Here is a 15207-nt window from a genome sequence, read left to right on the forward strand (position 1 = left end):
GTCTCTTTAGAAACTTATTAAGGACTAAAATGTCTTTTTGGTTTTAAATTTTTTAAATGTTTATTAATTTTTGAAAGAGAGACAGAACACAAGCAGGGGAGGGACAGAGAGGGAGGGAGACACAGAATCCAAAGCAGGCTCCAGGCTCCGGGCTGTCAGCACAGAGCCCGACGCAGGGCTCAAATCCATGATCTATGAGATCATGACCTGAGCCCAAGTTGGATGTTTAACTGAATAAGCCACTCAGGCACCCCAGGACTAAAATTTCTTGATAAAGGGAAGAGAATGATTAGTATACAGGTCTCACAGTTGATTCTGGTAGTGCTGGTAATGTGTCATATGCTGATGTCCTAAATGTCAGTTCTGGTTTTTGTGTAGAAAGATATTCAGACCAGAATATTTTGGATGGGTATAAAAATGACCAATACCAAATAAGAACAGTATTAGAACTGAAGAGGAGAGGCAGCAGAAGCATTGCTATATACATCAAATTAGTGTTCAACTAAATTGAATAACTATTAGTATTACCATGTGCCAGGCGTTATGCAAGGCCTAGGATTAGAGTGTAGAGCAAAACAGCTATAGTTTACATTGGATGTATTATTGTTAATTATGGTGGTCAGTGTGGGGGAAAAAAACTTTTGTTAAATATATTACATTCTATGTAAATGTGAAGGGGACAGCAGTTTTTGTGTGTATTTTTCATTGTTTTTCTGTATACTCTATAGCACCAAGTGATAGCTCTTTCTTTCCTAAACTTGTGTTAGCATTCTCAAAAAAAAAAAACTTAAAAAACCCAAACATATCTCATGCAGAGTAGGTTTAAGTTAGCAGCTTCTGTATCATCTCAGGGAAAGACCCTATTGCTACAAGTATTTCTCTGGTTTCTCCTTATCTGAATTTTTGTCATTACAACTTTACTCTTTTGGATAAAGGATTGTAGAACTGCAGCCCAGTTTTATATGTTAGCAGGCAAGCTCTCAAAATACAAAGTCTTTGCCCAGGGAAGGCATATAGAGAAAACTTGGAACAACCATGATGAAATGGTGAAAGATCACTGAAGAAAAATTGGAGAACAGATTTGACATGTATAAGAAAACCATTAGATTGCATAGAAATGTGTGCCCCATGAAGGAGATTGATTGTTCTAGTTGAAGAGTGTCAGACTGAATGCAAGTGGAGGTGTGCTTTGATAATCTTAAGGTAAGGAAAAACATTTATAGTCATCTGGAATTAGTTTGAAGTGTTAAATTTTCCTCCTTTTAAGGTGACTTATATGGGGTCTGGATTTTTTTTTTTTTTTTACTATAATTCTAACATCACGTTGTGCAAACTGATATGAACTGTACAGATTTCCTGTAATACATGTTTTGATGACTGTGAAACTAATCTATTCCAGGGTTTGTATCCTAACTTTTCTTGCATGTCACTGCCATTGAAACTTGCATGAAAAACACTAACTGCCTTCTTTCTCTTCTCCCTGATTTACTTCAAGGCTGCCAGACAGATCAAGGATAGGTATGGTATACAACCTACATTTTTATATGTGTCAATATTGAAGTCAGAAATGAAATTCAAGAACAGTTTCTTACTAGACTTTCGTTGGTTAAAATAAAAATACCTAATATCCAAGTATAAAAAAAGAAAATGTCTTCTGCATATCTTCTGGAATAAACAATATATCAGCAAGATTAACAAAAATTAGTTGTGGGCAATTATGTACTTCCAAAAGAATTTCATTTCTGGTATAATATAGTTAGTTTTAGTACAGTTCTTTAATTAGCTATGAATGGTTGGGAACCCATTTTGGATAATTAAAAAATACATATTTCCTGGAATGTAGTTTTTTGTTGTTCATAAATTTTATAATTATGTCTTATTTTCTGAGAAGTCATAGCATTTTTAATAGTCCTCAAGAGCTAAAGCTCTCCTACTTCACTGCTCTCCTGTTTAACACCTTTGTATTCTCATTCCATCCTGTTCCTGGTGCCATCTCTTTCTGTTTCTCATGCCACTCCTATTTAGTGCGTGGGAAGAGAAAATTAAAATGATGACTTTGTTTTAAGAGGTCTTTCTCATTGGTAGAGACAGGATTAAGAAAGGTAATGTAGTACTGGCTGTAATGAATACACCAGAGGGCTAAAAGAGCTGCTAGCAGTTTTGGATTGGGTTACCACAGAAGGGATGGTTTGCTCTTCCTGGCTAATCACTACACATTGAATAGTGAGACTATCACTTAAGGTTTATTCCTTTGAGGATTATGAAATTTGCTGAAAGGGGTAGCTCTTCAAAGCACCACTCTGAATCCTAGATTAAATTATTTATTCTTCATCAGATAATTCACAAAATTATTCATCATGGGTTGTGTGAAAACCAGTGTGTCTATTGTTAATCTTGGCTGAAGTCTTCAATTCTGTTTTTCTGATGGCCTGTTATTTGACTAGAGGCAAGAGTCACATGCCAGTCTTTAGCACTCTTAGCACAGATGTTAGTTTTTATATATTTTTGGTATATTTTATATCAGGGAGTGATTAAAGACGTGGGTCATTCTTATCAATCCTGCTTGTGGAAAGGTGATTATGAGAATTTGAAGGTGAGAAGTATTGACTGTACAAAGGAATGGGTGCTAGATAGGTCAGTTTTTTGGATAAGGTAGAATTGGGTTGTATCTGCTGGAATTCGGTACAAGTAATCCATCTTTCAGTGTGGCTAGATCATTCTCTTTAGCCACCTACTCCACTCTCCACTCTGTCTTTCCCTGGTCTCTGATTTTCTGGATTAGAAGTCATTTCCTAATCAGGCTTTTGGCTATCCAAAGACTTTTTATGAGAGCCCTTGCAAGATCTTCTTTTGTTCCTCTCCTAGGAATCTATATGGTTCTGTGCTTCCAAGAATCCTTTTCTTACCCCTTACCTCTTTCTCTGTCCAGATATGTTTGTCAGAATTTAATGCTCATTTTTCATGGCTGAATGCAAAGCTTTAGTGAAGCTTAACTTCTTTGCCCCTCGAAGCCTACTTCTTGGCTTGATTTCATCAGTTTCTGAGTGATATCAGCAGTCAGGGTTCCTTTTCTCTGTCAAAGCACATTTTTTTTTTTTTTTTTTTGGTCAAAGTCTATACATTATTTATTTTGGCTACCTACAAAATTTTTCCTCACTGCCTGAGAACTTCTGGGTCTTGGGCTTAATATTTTAAAACTTCATAATGTCCAGGTTTCTCTGATATAGATAATACGTGCTCTCTCGGGAAACAAGCTTCTAGAATTCCATCATTGCCATTTATGATATAAAAATAATTTAAATATATAGTCAAAATAAAACAATTTCTACTGAGGGAAGAAGTGGCATTTTAAGGAAAAGTGTGTACCATACCTGAGCAGGGAATCAAGTATATACAATTGAAATTGAATATTTATCATTTGTTGTGATAGAGGTTATGCAGGAGAAACAGTGGGAGTGACAGTTAAAACTAGCAACTGAAATGAAAAGATAATACACATCAGATCTCTGTAACTTTACAGATCACTAGTATGTACTTCTGGGTGCTTTTAGTAATGTTGTAAGATGATTAGTTGAGGTTTGTTGTGGATTTCTGGTTCTTGAAAAAAAGGGATCTTGAAAGGGTAGGTCAAGTTAATTAGGTAGGTACTTTGAGGAAATGAAAGTGCTCATGCATATGTTTTGCAGTTATTTTGTCTTTGTAAAAATAAAACTAAGGGGAAAGGATCCTTGTATTCAGCTTGTATTATAGGAAGTAAATCAAGAAAATCAAGGTGAATTAAAACAGTCCTGATCACAAGGATCTTGTAATGTAGAGAATTATCTAGGATTGTAGATTGTTGGTTTGGGCTTTCAGACACAATGGTCTAAATTTATTCAGTTTAAAAGTAAAAAATTTGTTCAGTCTTTTGAAAGATTATAGCATTGTTGTACATCTGTGTTGATTTATGGAGACTGAAATCTTCATTGACTAGAAAATAAAGGTTATTCTTGTTTTTTAAGTTTTGATAGACCTTTCTAATGTACTTTTGGGGGACATTCTTTTTCTTTGAGGCCATAGTGATTAAAATCAAGTTTTGTAGACAAAGTTTCAGATTTAAATTCCCTAAAATACTTTCGGATATTTTTTTTGAACAGTTCTCAAAAAACATTTAAATAGGTTTAGAAGCATCCAAGTAGGTTCAAACCCATTTATTGATTCAGTAGTCATTTACTAAGTACCTATCTGAATATAGCTCTTTCAGAAGTCTTCAAATCACAAGATACTTGGGGCGGTAAAGAACAAACTAAGTGGGGCACCTGGGTGGCTCAGTCGATTAAGCATCCAATTCTTGATTTTGGCTCATGTCATGATCTCACAGTCACGAGATTGAGCCCCTCTCAGGCTCTTTGCTGGGCATGGATCCCACTTCAGATTCTCTCTCTCTCCCTCTGCCCTTCCCACTCACATGCACACTCTCTACAAAAATAAATAAATAAAAGAACAAAGTAAGACAGAGCCTTTGTTTCTAACTTTTTATTGATATCACCTGAAATTTAAGTATTGAGAACCAATAACTTAAAGTAATGTGTGTGAAATATTCAGCATTGTGCTTGGTATTCAGTGAGTTCCCTTTCCCATAAATTGTATTTCACTATAGCACATTCTTCTTGGTCAATAGATCAGCTGTCATTGTTATTAATAAAATAATTACTTTCCTAGTTAAAAAAGATTTTTTTTAACGTTTATTTATTTTTGAGACAGAGAGAGACAGAGCATGAATGGGGGGAGGGTCAGAGAGAGAGGGAGACACAGAATCAGAAGCAGGCTCCAGGTTCTGAGCTGTCAACACAGAGCCCGACGCGGGGCTTGAACTCACGGACCGCGAGATCACGACCTGAGCCGAAGTCGGACGCTTAACCGACTGAGCCACCCAGGCGCCCCTACTTTCCTCGTTTTAAAATGAAGTAAACTAACTGAATACACCATCCGTTTGACATTTTTTATCCCAAAATAACTGAAGATAGCAAGTTTGATATCTTCTCATACCACGTATCTCTGGGTAGATTTGGCAGATTTGAATGACTAGGCCTAGTATTCCCTTTGTTCCTCAGCTCTATTTACTTCTCCCAAATTGTGTGCTAGCAGGACATCATCTGTGAATAGTACTTTTGTATCATTCTTTGACCAAAGATGATAAGGGGTGTTACTTTGTTATATTGTGGAAACTTATTGTAATATAAGAAATTGAAATTTGAGATAAAATGGCAAATTAATAGAATATAAGAATTTCTTTTAATCTCCAGTTTTAATTGACAGAACAGTTCCCCCATACTTTGTGTAAAATGAGGTCTGGTATGGCTTCTTTCTTTTTTTGTTTTGTTTTTAATACCATATTCATCTAATAAATGTGTATTGGACTGTTATTTCCATGGCATATGGTTTCATAAGGCTGTTTCTCCTTATATCCTTCCGTTTAGCTGATTTTGATGCATCACAGCGACACCTACTAACATGGTTTTCAAAATTGTGATTTCACTTCTCTCCTTTCTCATCCGTGGCCCATCTTTAGCAGCTGCCAGGTGCACAATATTTGGTCAGTGTACTTTTACTCTTATTTGAGGATACATGGAGTAGTTGTGACTACTAAAGAGAGCATGCAGTTCATGATTTGGCACGTGAGAAGGGGTGAGGTTGGCATCAGGAAGTCAGTGAGATTGAGCGTACAGAGGCTCGGATCCCTGTTGAGTCTGCTAATGATGATTTTATATGGGATATTTTCTCTTGAGATATTTTTATTTGTGTACAATTTTATAAAACTGGCTGGAGGAAAGTTGCTTTAAGTTATATTTGAATGTCTAAAATTAAAAACATTTTACAGTTTTTTATTTAGTTAATTTTCGAAAGACTCTGAGAACAAATTTATTTTTAGCTTTGTTATCTTTGTTATAGTTTCTGATATTACTAAAGTGGAATAACTTCTGTCTTTTCATTTATAAATTAAATATGGTATACTCCCCATTCTTTTATTTTTAAAAGTATATTTTTGTTTACCATAGAGTAACAATGGCTTCAGCCTTTCGCCTTTCTTTGAAACCAAAGGTCAGTGACAACATGACTCATTTAATGGTGGATTTTTCTCAGGAAAGACAGATGCTGCAAACTTTGAAGTTTTTGCCAGGTAAGTATGTGTGTGTATGTGTGTGTATATATATGTGTGTATATATATATATATATATATATATATATATATATATATATATAATGTAAGGTAGTTTTTTTGGTAATGAACTCTGAAATGTATATATTAAAGAAGTGTAATGTGGAAATTTTTTCTTCAATCAGCGAAGGAATAATTAAATTTCCTAGTCTTTACTTTTAGAGAATTACTTCCCTGGTAGTAAAAATTCTGTTTTAAGAATCTGTCAAAGGGATATCTTTTATTGCTAGTTTGGCAGAGAGAAGCAATAATACCATGATAGTTAACAGTGAGTTTTAGGGCCAGACTTAGATTTGAATCCTGGCTGCCATTTACTTGCTGTGAACCTCGAACAGATTATTTAGTTCATTTTTTTCATCTATAAAATGTGATGGTATTCTTCTAGGGTTTGTGTAAGGATTAAATGAATTGAAATCTCTAAATCTCTTGAAAGGAGTACCTGGCACATAGTAAACACTCAGTGCATATTAGCTGTTGTAATTATCAGTATAGTTGTGGTTATTGGCTCAGATGGCATTTTATTTCCAGTAATAACATGTTAACATTGGTTTATTAGAATATTAGTATGAGGATATTTCAGTAGCCAAAACCATTTGAAATTGAGTCTCAAATTATTTTCCACATATGTGAGAGAGCCAACTAGGGACCTTTTGGCTAGTATTCTCTTTTTAGCTTACATCAAGTGATGGTGTTAGGCTGGTAGCTAAAACAGTTTGGACATGGTGGATTGAAGGAGCAAGTGCTTTTTTACTTACTTACAGGTGCTTTTTACTTACAGGTTCTAGTTAGAACTGACCTTTAGTTTTTGGAGGTTAGCTGAAAAGACAGATTAGTAGTCATGACACTATAATGGAACTAATAAAGGTAGCATAAGTGAAGTACAGTAAAACCTTGGATTGTGAGTAGCTTGTTCTGCTAGTGTTCTGCAAATGAGCAATGATTTCTAATAAATTTTAACTCGATAAATGAGTGATGTCTTGCAATACGAATAGTACGTGACCCCAAATGTCACATGATCACAACTGAGCCAATAATTCTTGAAATTCGCCTTGATCTACGGGTGCTATAGATTACAAGCATGTTCCTGGAACAAATTATGCTCACAAGCCAAGGTTTTACTGTATTAACTTGTGTGGGCCAGGTCAGAAGTTCTAAGTAAGTTTATACAAGGAAAAGATGAGAGAAGGAGCCATAGATGTAGAAGAAGAAATGATACTTCAGGATACTACAGGATATCTACCTGTAAATTGGCCTTTCAGAATTACTATTGTCATTCATACTACTTTTTTTAATTAAAAAAATTTTTTTTAGTTTTTATTTTTGAGAGAGAGAGAGACACAGAGCGTGAGTTGGGGAGGGTCAGAGAGAGAGAGGGAGACACAGAATCCGAAGCAGGCTCCAGGCTCTGAGCTGTCAGCACAGAGCCCGATGAGGAGCTCAGACCCATGAACCATGAAATCGTGACCTGAGCTGAAGTCAGATGCGTAACTGACTGAGCCACCCAGGTGCCCCTACAATTCTTTTATAAACAAGATTTTAAAAATACATAGAAAATATCTTAAATTATTATAATCATTAGATTCAAAGCAAGTTATTCTATTTTGTCAGTAGTGATTTCATCTATATTTTATAGTTGTTTGAAGTAACAGATTAAAAAATATGTGTTGAGAAGTAACAAGTCATTGTTGGTTCTTTATCCTTAGCATGTTCGAATTGCTTTTTGCCAAATAAGATTTTAATAAATCTTGAACACGTCTGTGAAAGAACTTTGAAACGAATTTTTAAATGGAACTTGGAAAAATAGTTACTTTGCATTTATAGGGTATCCTTTCTCGTAGCCTGATTCAATGGAACCATTCAAAAGCAACTTGAAGAAAGCAGTTTGAATGACAAACGTGAATATTGGATTAGTACTAATAAATGAGAAATGAGCCTGTTTTTTTCTTTCAGTTCCTAAAGCTCCAGAGATAGATCCAGTAGAGTGTTTGGTGGCTGACAATTCTGTAACAGTGGCTTGGAGAATGCCAGAAGAAGATAATAAAATTGATCATTTTATACTGGAATATCGGAAAACTAATTTTGACGGACTTCCGCGTGTAAAGGATGAGCGATGCTGGGAGATAATTGATAATATTAAGGGTACTGAATATACACTATCAGGTAAAATGACTGCATTTTATGAATTTCTTTCTCAGAAAGTAAATGTAATTGTGAAGAATATTTTGAGTTACTTTAGATATTTTTTTTAAGTTTCATTTCTCTTTTTCAAAGAGAGAGCAAGAGAGCACGCATGAGCTCATGGGAGGGGTGGAGAGGGAATCCCAAGCAGGCCTGTGCCATTAGCATGGAGTCTGATGCGATGCTCAAACCCACAAACCCTAGCTGGAATCAAGAGTCGGAGGCTTAACCAACTGAGCTACCCAGGTTCCCGTTGAGTTACTTTAGAAGATGAAATTAAGTTTCTTTAGCCAGGTTTTTTCTATATTTGTTATAGAAGTGAATTTCTCTTACAATATCAGGAAAATTTTCATTTTAACTATTTCCTGATATTTTCAATTTGTTAAAACAATGTATGTAAAACAAACATGAAGGAGTGTTTTGGAAACAATATTTCAGAATAACATCAATTTTAACCTTGGTTTTTTTTTTTTCTTTTGTTTTTTATTTTTTTAAATGTTTTTATTTATTTTTGAGACAGAGACAGAGCATGAGCAGGGGGCGGGCAGAGACAGAGGGAGACACAGAATCCAAAGCAGGCTCCAGGCTCCGAACTGTCAGCACAGAGCCCGGCGCAGGGCTCAAACTCACAGACTGTGAGATCATGACCTGAGCCGAAGTCAGACACTCAACCGACTGAGCCACCCAGGCGCCCCTAACCTTGGTTTTTTAACAGTAAAAAAGCTGTCAGCTTTTTAGGTATACGTACTACCCCTGCATTTCAGTGGTTCTATAAATACTGTTGCTTTTACCTTTTTATGATTATTTTCACAGTAATACTTACAGAGCTATGACTTGGTATTAGAAATTTGTGTGTTAGCCTTTTTTTTCAAAAGGTGTCTCTATGTATAGGGGACTTTGGCTATTTTAAGTAGCCATATATTTCCAGAGTTGTTCAACACTTGTTATGCATGAGCAGTAACATTACCATTGTTGAGCACTTACCACTTGTCAGCTGTGCTGAAGTGTATTACATAATACGTCTCATTTAATCAGTATAGTACATCTCATTTAATCTTTATAATTATGAGGTTGGTTTTATCATTTTTATTTTACAGATACAAAAACTCGTTCTGTCAAGTTGTTGATGGTCGCTTAGCTAGTAATTTTTGGACTGAAGTTTTAAAGATTTTATTATTTTCCTAAAGTAATCTCTACACCCAGTGTGGGACTCGAAGTTATAACTCCGAGAACCAGAGTCTCATGCTCCACTGATTGAGCCAGCCAGGCACCCCACAGACTAAGATTTTAATCTAGACGTGACTAACTTCAGAGTTTTACTGTTAATCCCTATGCTTTACTTTCTCTTTAAATTCATTTTTCACATAAAAATACAGTGTTTCATAAATACTAAAATTCTTTAGGGTGTCTTCTTTCCAGAAATTGAGTATGTTACTTTAAATTGTAGGGGCGCCTGGGTGGCTCAGTCGGTTAAGTGTCCGACTTCGGCTCAGGTCATGATCTCATGGTTCATGAGTTCGAGCTCCATGTCTGGCTCTGTGCTGACAGCTCAGAGCCTGGAGCCTGCTTCTGATTCTTTGTCTCCATCGTTCTTTGCCCCTCCCCCGCTTATGCTCTGTCTCTCTCAAAAATAAATAAAACATTAAAAAAATTTTTTTTAAATGTCATTTCTCCTTGAATGAGACATTACTTTTAACTTGAGAATACCTTTTTATCACTAGGTTAAAAAAAAAAAAACATTGATTAAACTGTATTATTTATATTTATTTTGAAGAAAGTAAGAAATAAGTCATGATTCCTCTTATTTTTGGCATTACCACTGTTTTAACATAAATTTATACTCTTGTGGAGTAAAGAGAGAGTTCTCAAGAGGGAATATGTCTGTTTGAAGGTTCATGCTCCTGCTTTGGGAGTAGATCCCTTTAATTTTCATATCTGAAAACCATTTTCATTTTTTCAGGCTTAAAGTTTGATTCAAAGTATATGAATTTCAGAGTTCGAGCTTGTAACAAAGCTGTAGCTGGAGAGTATTCTGATCCAGTGACTCTAGAGACCAAAGGTAAGATTGTAGATATTTATACAGCATAAAACAAAACTTAACATCTGAAGTTATTCAAGACTGGGACAGGAAGCATTTCATGTATGGTAGCATTTCTTCCCTATGGTGTGTGCATGCACATACATACTTGGAATTCTCAGTAGTAGGAATTTTAAGATGGGGAAATTAGGACTATACTATTGGTTTTCATTAGTTCTTCTTTTATGATGGTATTCAAATAGGTAAAATAGACTGAGGTGATGACATTGGATCCTGTGGTGTGGGTGCTTTACAAATTGCAGTCTAGTATGAATACATAGGCATCAGTGAGATTTGCCCACAGATTTCTCAGGGAATGGATTATGGCTCAATAATGGGGAAGTACCATTTCAGTTTAGTTCACGTACTCTCTGTTTTCTTAAACCTTATTGTAGAAATTAACATTTGTATATTTTATTAATGTTTACAAAGCACTCTCACACTTTTCCATTTGATCATTAAAACCATCTTGAGGGATCAGTAGTTTAAATATTACTGATACCCATTTTGCAGATGAAGAAAGTTTACATATGTTAAATGACTTGCCCACAATCCCTAGAACTAACTTGAAAATGTGTAAAGAATCTGTTTCCAAATTTTGTGCCAACCCTTACTGTGGGCCTGGAACCAATTCAGATTTAGTTAAAACTCTCTAGAATAACATATTTCAACATGGAACATTTTTGAGGTATTTACCATTTGGAAGGCCATAATGATAGAGATCTTGTCATTTGTGAGATGGTAATTGACTGGATTTACCGCAAGAATCAGATTCTACACACTGTTGAAGTACTTCGGCCTTTAGGGGTTCCACTGACCTTCAGTTCACATAGCATTTGAATAGGTTTGTGTGCCAGAGTTTGATATGATTTGGAAGTGATATAAAAATATTATATCAGAATATGTGCACCTGGGTGGCTCGGTTGGTTAAGTGCTGACTTCGGCTTCGGTCATGATCTCGCGGTTCGTGAGTTCAAGCACCGCATCGGGCTCTGTGCTGACATCTCAGAGCTTGGAGCCTGCTTCAGATTCTGTGTCTCCCTCTCTCTCTGCTCCTTCCTCACTCGTGCTTTTTCTCTGTCTCTCAAAAGTAAATGAACATTTAAAAAAATTTGTTTAAAAATACTATATCAGAATAAAGCAAAATGTGAAGCCTGTAAATTATTGACAAGACAAATTCAAAAGAAAATATTTGCATCATAATGGTAAAAAAACTAAATTGAGTAACTTTTTTGGATTAGCTAATGTTTTTATTGGAGAACTATAGATAACTTAGCCAAGAAATGGTTACTTTGAATTACTTGTTAGTAAACTGATACATGACTGTGATTTCTTGAGAGATTTTAACCATTTCAAGGTATAGTTATAGATAATCTTTACATAACTTGAACTGTTTTGAGCCCTGTCAGGTAAAACTGCATTGTTACTATTATTCTCCCTCAGAAGTATTGTATCTTTTTATTTCTTTTGTTTCTTCTCCTTTACCCTTTATATTTAGTCACCAAACTTGGACCTGTACATTTCTATGCAAATTCTACAGATTCAGGAGAATGAATAGCTGGCTTTAAGTTTCTTTGGAGCTGGGCTGCCTGGTTCTGTTGGCAGGGTCTGGATCTTAGTAGTCAAATTCTTGGTCTTGGTGTTTGTAGAGTTGCTTTTAGTCTTTTCAAGAGTTCTCACTGGGTAAACCCCCTGGGGTGGGGATAGACTGAAACTCAACCCTGAGGCCCACTAAACATTTAATTCTGACCTTCAGGGAGACCCAGAATAAAATTTGTCTCTTAAATAGCTATAGACCACAGCTTCTCTAAGGGTTATTCCATACCACTGGACTGGTAACTAATGAGGGCAAGAGCTCCAGAGGAAAAGTGTAGATGTTAAAAAAATGACATGTTGAACAATTGCTTGCTAGTTTTTTTGGCTTGGTGTAGTGCTTTTTGACCAACCGTTGAAATACAGGTATGGAGCAGAGAATTGGAGGAAAAGGGAGAGAGCTGGAAGTTAAATAGTTGAAGCCTACCAGAATTTGATATCCTGTCTTTTAATGGTGCTTGATGTGGGAAATAGTGAACATTATTAATTTCTGTCTCCAATGTATGTAGCACTGTTCTTGTCATTGGGATTGTCACATATGATGAATAATTGAAGTTCTAATTAACAGAATTTTTCTGTGGTTTATCCCTTCCTTTTATGGTAAATGATATGATACTAATCACAAATTACTCTCTAGTTTCAAATGATAGTGGCTATGGTGTAATTTTAGAGTACCAAGAAAGCAGCTACCAATACAAATACATGAAACATAATGGTACTTTGATATTTTGGTACTTTGTTTTCACAGACTTTTAAAGATATGGAAACTAATTCCTAGTTCTATTACAGAGATGATATGAGAGGCAGGACTGATGTTTGAGACCTCACTTTTGAGGACTGATGTGTTTTTTTCTTTTAAACAACACAGTATCCCTGTTAGCTTAGAGAGGCTCCATGACTTCATTGAGGTCACAGAAAGGGGATAGTGTCCAAAAAAAAGGGGGGGCAAGGAGATAGATTAAAGATTATACCCCTGGGATGGAAGCCCATGCCTTTCTGTCTGCATGCTGTGGTATTTAGTAAGTCTAGTCTCAGGTAGCTTGGAGGGGACACCTTTTCTTGCCACTCATGACCCCATCCTTCTTCATCACATTAAACATTAGGGAACAGTCTTAGGATTTTTTTCTTACCTTTTTTTTTTTTTTTTTTCAAACAGCCTTAGGATTGTAACAAGTGGCTGAGAATTGATAGCACCTTAGAGTTATAATTTACTTTTTCTTTCTGTCCAGAGTAGGTACCCTCACATGTATTACCTAATAGCTAATATAGAGGTTAATTAACCCTGTTTTTTAAATTTATTTATTTATTTTTAATTTTTTTTAATGTTTATTTATTTTTGAGAGACACAGAGACAGAATGCGAATGGGTTAGGGGCAGAGAGAGAGGGAGACACAGAATCGGAATCTGAGCTGTCAGCACATAGCCTGACGCGGGGCTTGAACTCAGGAGCTGTGAGATCATGACCTGAGCCGAAGTTGGATGCTCAACCAACTGAGCTACCCAGGCGCCTTAACCCTGTTTTTTTAATTTTTTTTTTTTTTTTTTTTTTAGTATTCTCTACACCCAACATGGGGTTCAAACTCATGACCCCAAGATTGAGTCTCATGCTCTTCTCACTGAACCAGCCAGGTGCCCCAACCTTTTTTTTTTTTTTTTAGTTTATTTATTTATTTTGAGAGAGTGCATGAGCACACGTAGGGGAGGGGCAGAGAGAGAGAGAGAGAGAGAGAGAGAGAGAGAGAGAGAGAGAGAGAATTCCAAGCAGGCTCGGCACTTTCAGCGTGGAGCCCAAAGTGGGGCTCAAACTCATGAACCATGAGATCATGACCTGAGCTGAAATCAGGAGTCAGACGCTTAACTGACTGAGGCACCCAGACGCCACAGCCCAACCCTGTTTTCTTAAGGCATTTCATTCTTGGTAGTATAGGATCTCAAGTTTGCTTAATCCTAACTTTTTAGTAACCTACCTATAAGGTAATTATTAAGCGCCTATTTAGTAACCTGCTTATTAAGGAGTTTTGTTTACATTTTTACTGAAAGACTGTATTTTTTTTCTGTAAGTTCATTTTTGTTTACATGCAAATTTTAAAAAGCTAGTAACTTATATAGTATATTTATTAGAAGCAGTATGGTCAGTAGATTTGTATTTACAATGTTATTTTATAATTAAAGACAATGAACAATGGGTCAGATGCATAGTTGAAATTAAAGTGTACTTTACAGAACAGTGAAGGAAAAAATTTTTAATCTACTAGGTAAACATTAGGCTTTTTATATGAATATTTTACTGTTTGATGATGCATACTTCATAGAAACATTTTTGAAGCTTTGGCTAAATCAAGTAATATCCTTAAGTGAAATGGGGTTGTAAAGGAAGTACCACTTCAATGAGTAATTACCAGAAATTTGAACTTTTGAAGGAAAGTAGAACTAAGAGAAACAGATTAGTTGGTAACTATGTAGTATATGATACCTTGCTTAAGGCAGAGATTCTAGGAATTGTATTTTAGAATATGAGGAGTCTGCATTACTCAGCTTAATCAATATATTTTAATGATTTACCTTCAATTTCCAAAGAGAGAAGATAATACCTTGTTACACTGATTTCCTAAAGTAGGAATTCTGAGTAAGTTTTCTGAGTAGGATAGATAGTTCCCCAAATACCAAATAATTTAAAAAACATAGTTTTGTTTCATTTTTTTAAATTATTTTTAAAATCTGAGTACAGTTGGCACAATGTTACATTAGTTTTAGGGGTACAACATAGTGATTCAACTTCTCTGTAGTTCCCCCAAATGTAGCTACTATCTGTCACCATATAATGCTATTCCAGTCCCAGTTACTATATTCCTTATGCTGTGCCTTTTTCCCCCATGACTTTGTTTTTGTGTATTTTGATTTGTTTTCATTTAAGTAGTCTTTTCCCCATCTCTTTGCCATGTAAGTCACCTCTAGCTCTATCAGCTGGGTCGGTTTCCTTGTTCCTGTGCCTATTTCTGTGTGCTTTTTTTTTTTTTTTTATGTTTATTTTCAAGAGACAGAGAGACAGAGAGAGACAGAGTGTGAATGAGGGAGGGGCAGAGAGAGAGGGAGACACAGAATCTGAAGCAGGCTCCAGGCTCTGAGCTGTCAGCACAGAGCCCAATGCGGGGCGTGAACT

At 35.8% G+C, this 15207-nt stretch overlaps 1 protein-coding gene across 9 annotated transcripts in view; it reads left to right on the forward strand.

The window, feature by feature from the left end:
• Positions 1 to 15207, forward strand: part of FSD1L (fibronectin type III and SPRY domain containing 1 like) — a 78410-nt gene that overhangs the window by 35497 nt on the left and 27706 nt on the right. For all 9 annotated transcript variants that reach the window (XR_006210557.1, XM_042964454.1, XM_042964452.1 and 6 more), the window contains exons 5-8: positions 1496 to 1518; positions 6039 to 6160; positions 8150 to 8359; positions 10338 to 10436. Coding sequence is in view for 8 of the 9 variants with exons in the window: in XM_042964454.1 (XP_042820388.1) it covers positions 1496 to 1518; positions 6039 to 6160; positions 8150 to 8359; positions 10338 to 10436 (454 nt within the window). In the remaining variant the exon portion in view is untranslated. The remainder of the gene's footprint in view (positions 1 to 1495; positions 1519 to 6038; positions 6161 to 8149; positions 8360 to 10337; positions 10437 to 15207) is intronic.

This window comes from Panthera tigris, chromosome D4 (assembly GCF_018350195.1).
Source record: "Panthera tigris isolate Pti1 chromosome D4, P.tigris_Pti1_mat1.1, whole genome shotgun sequence".
NCBI lineage: Eukaryota > Metazoa > Chordata > Mammalia > Carnivora > Felidae > Panthera > Panthera tigris.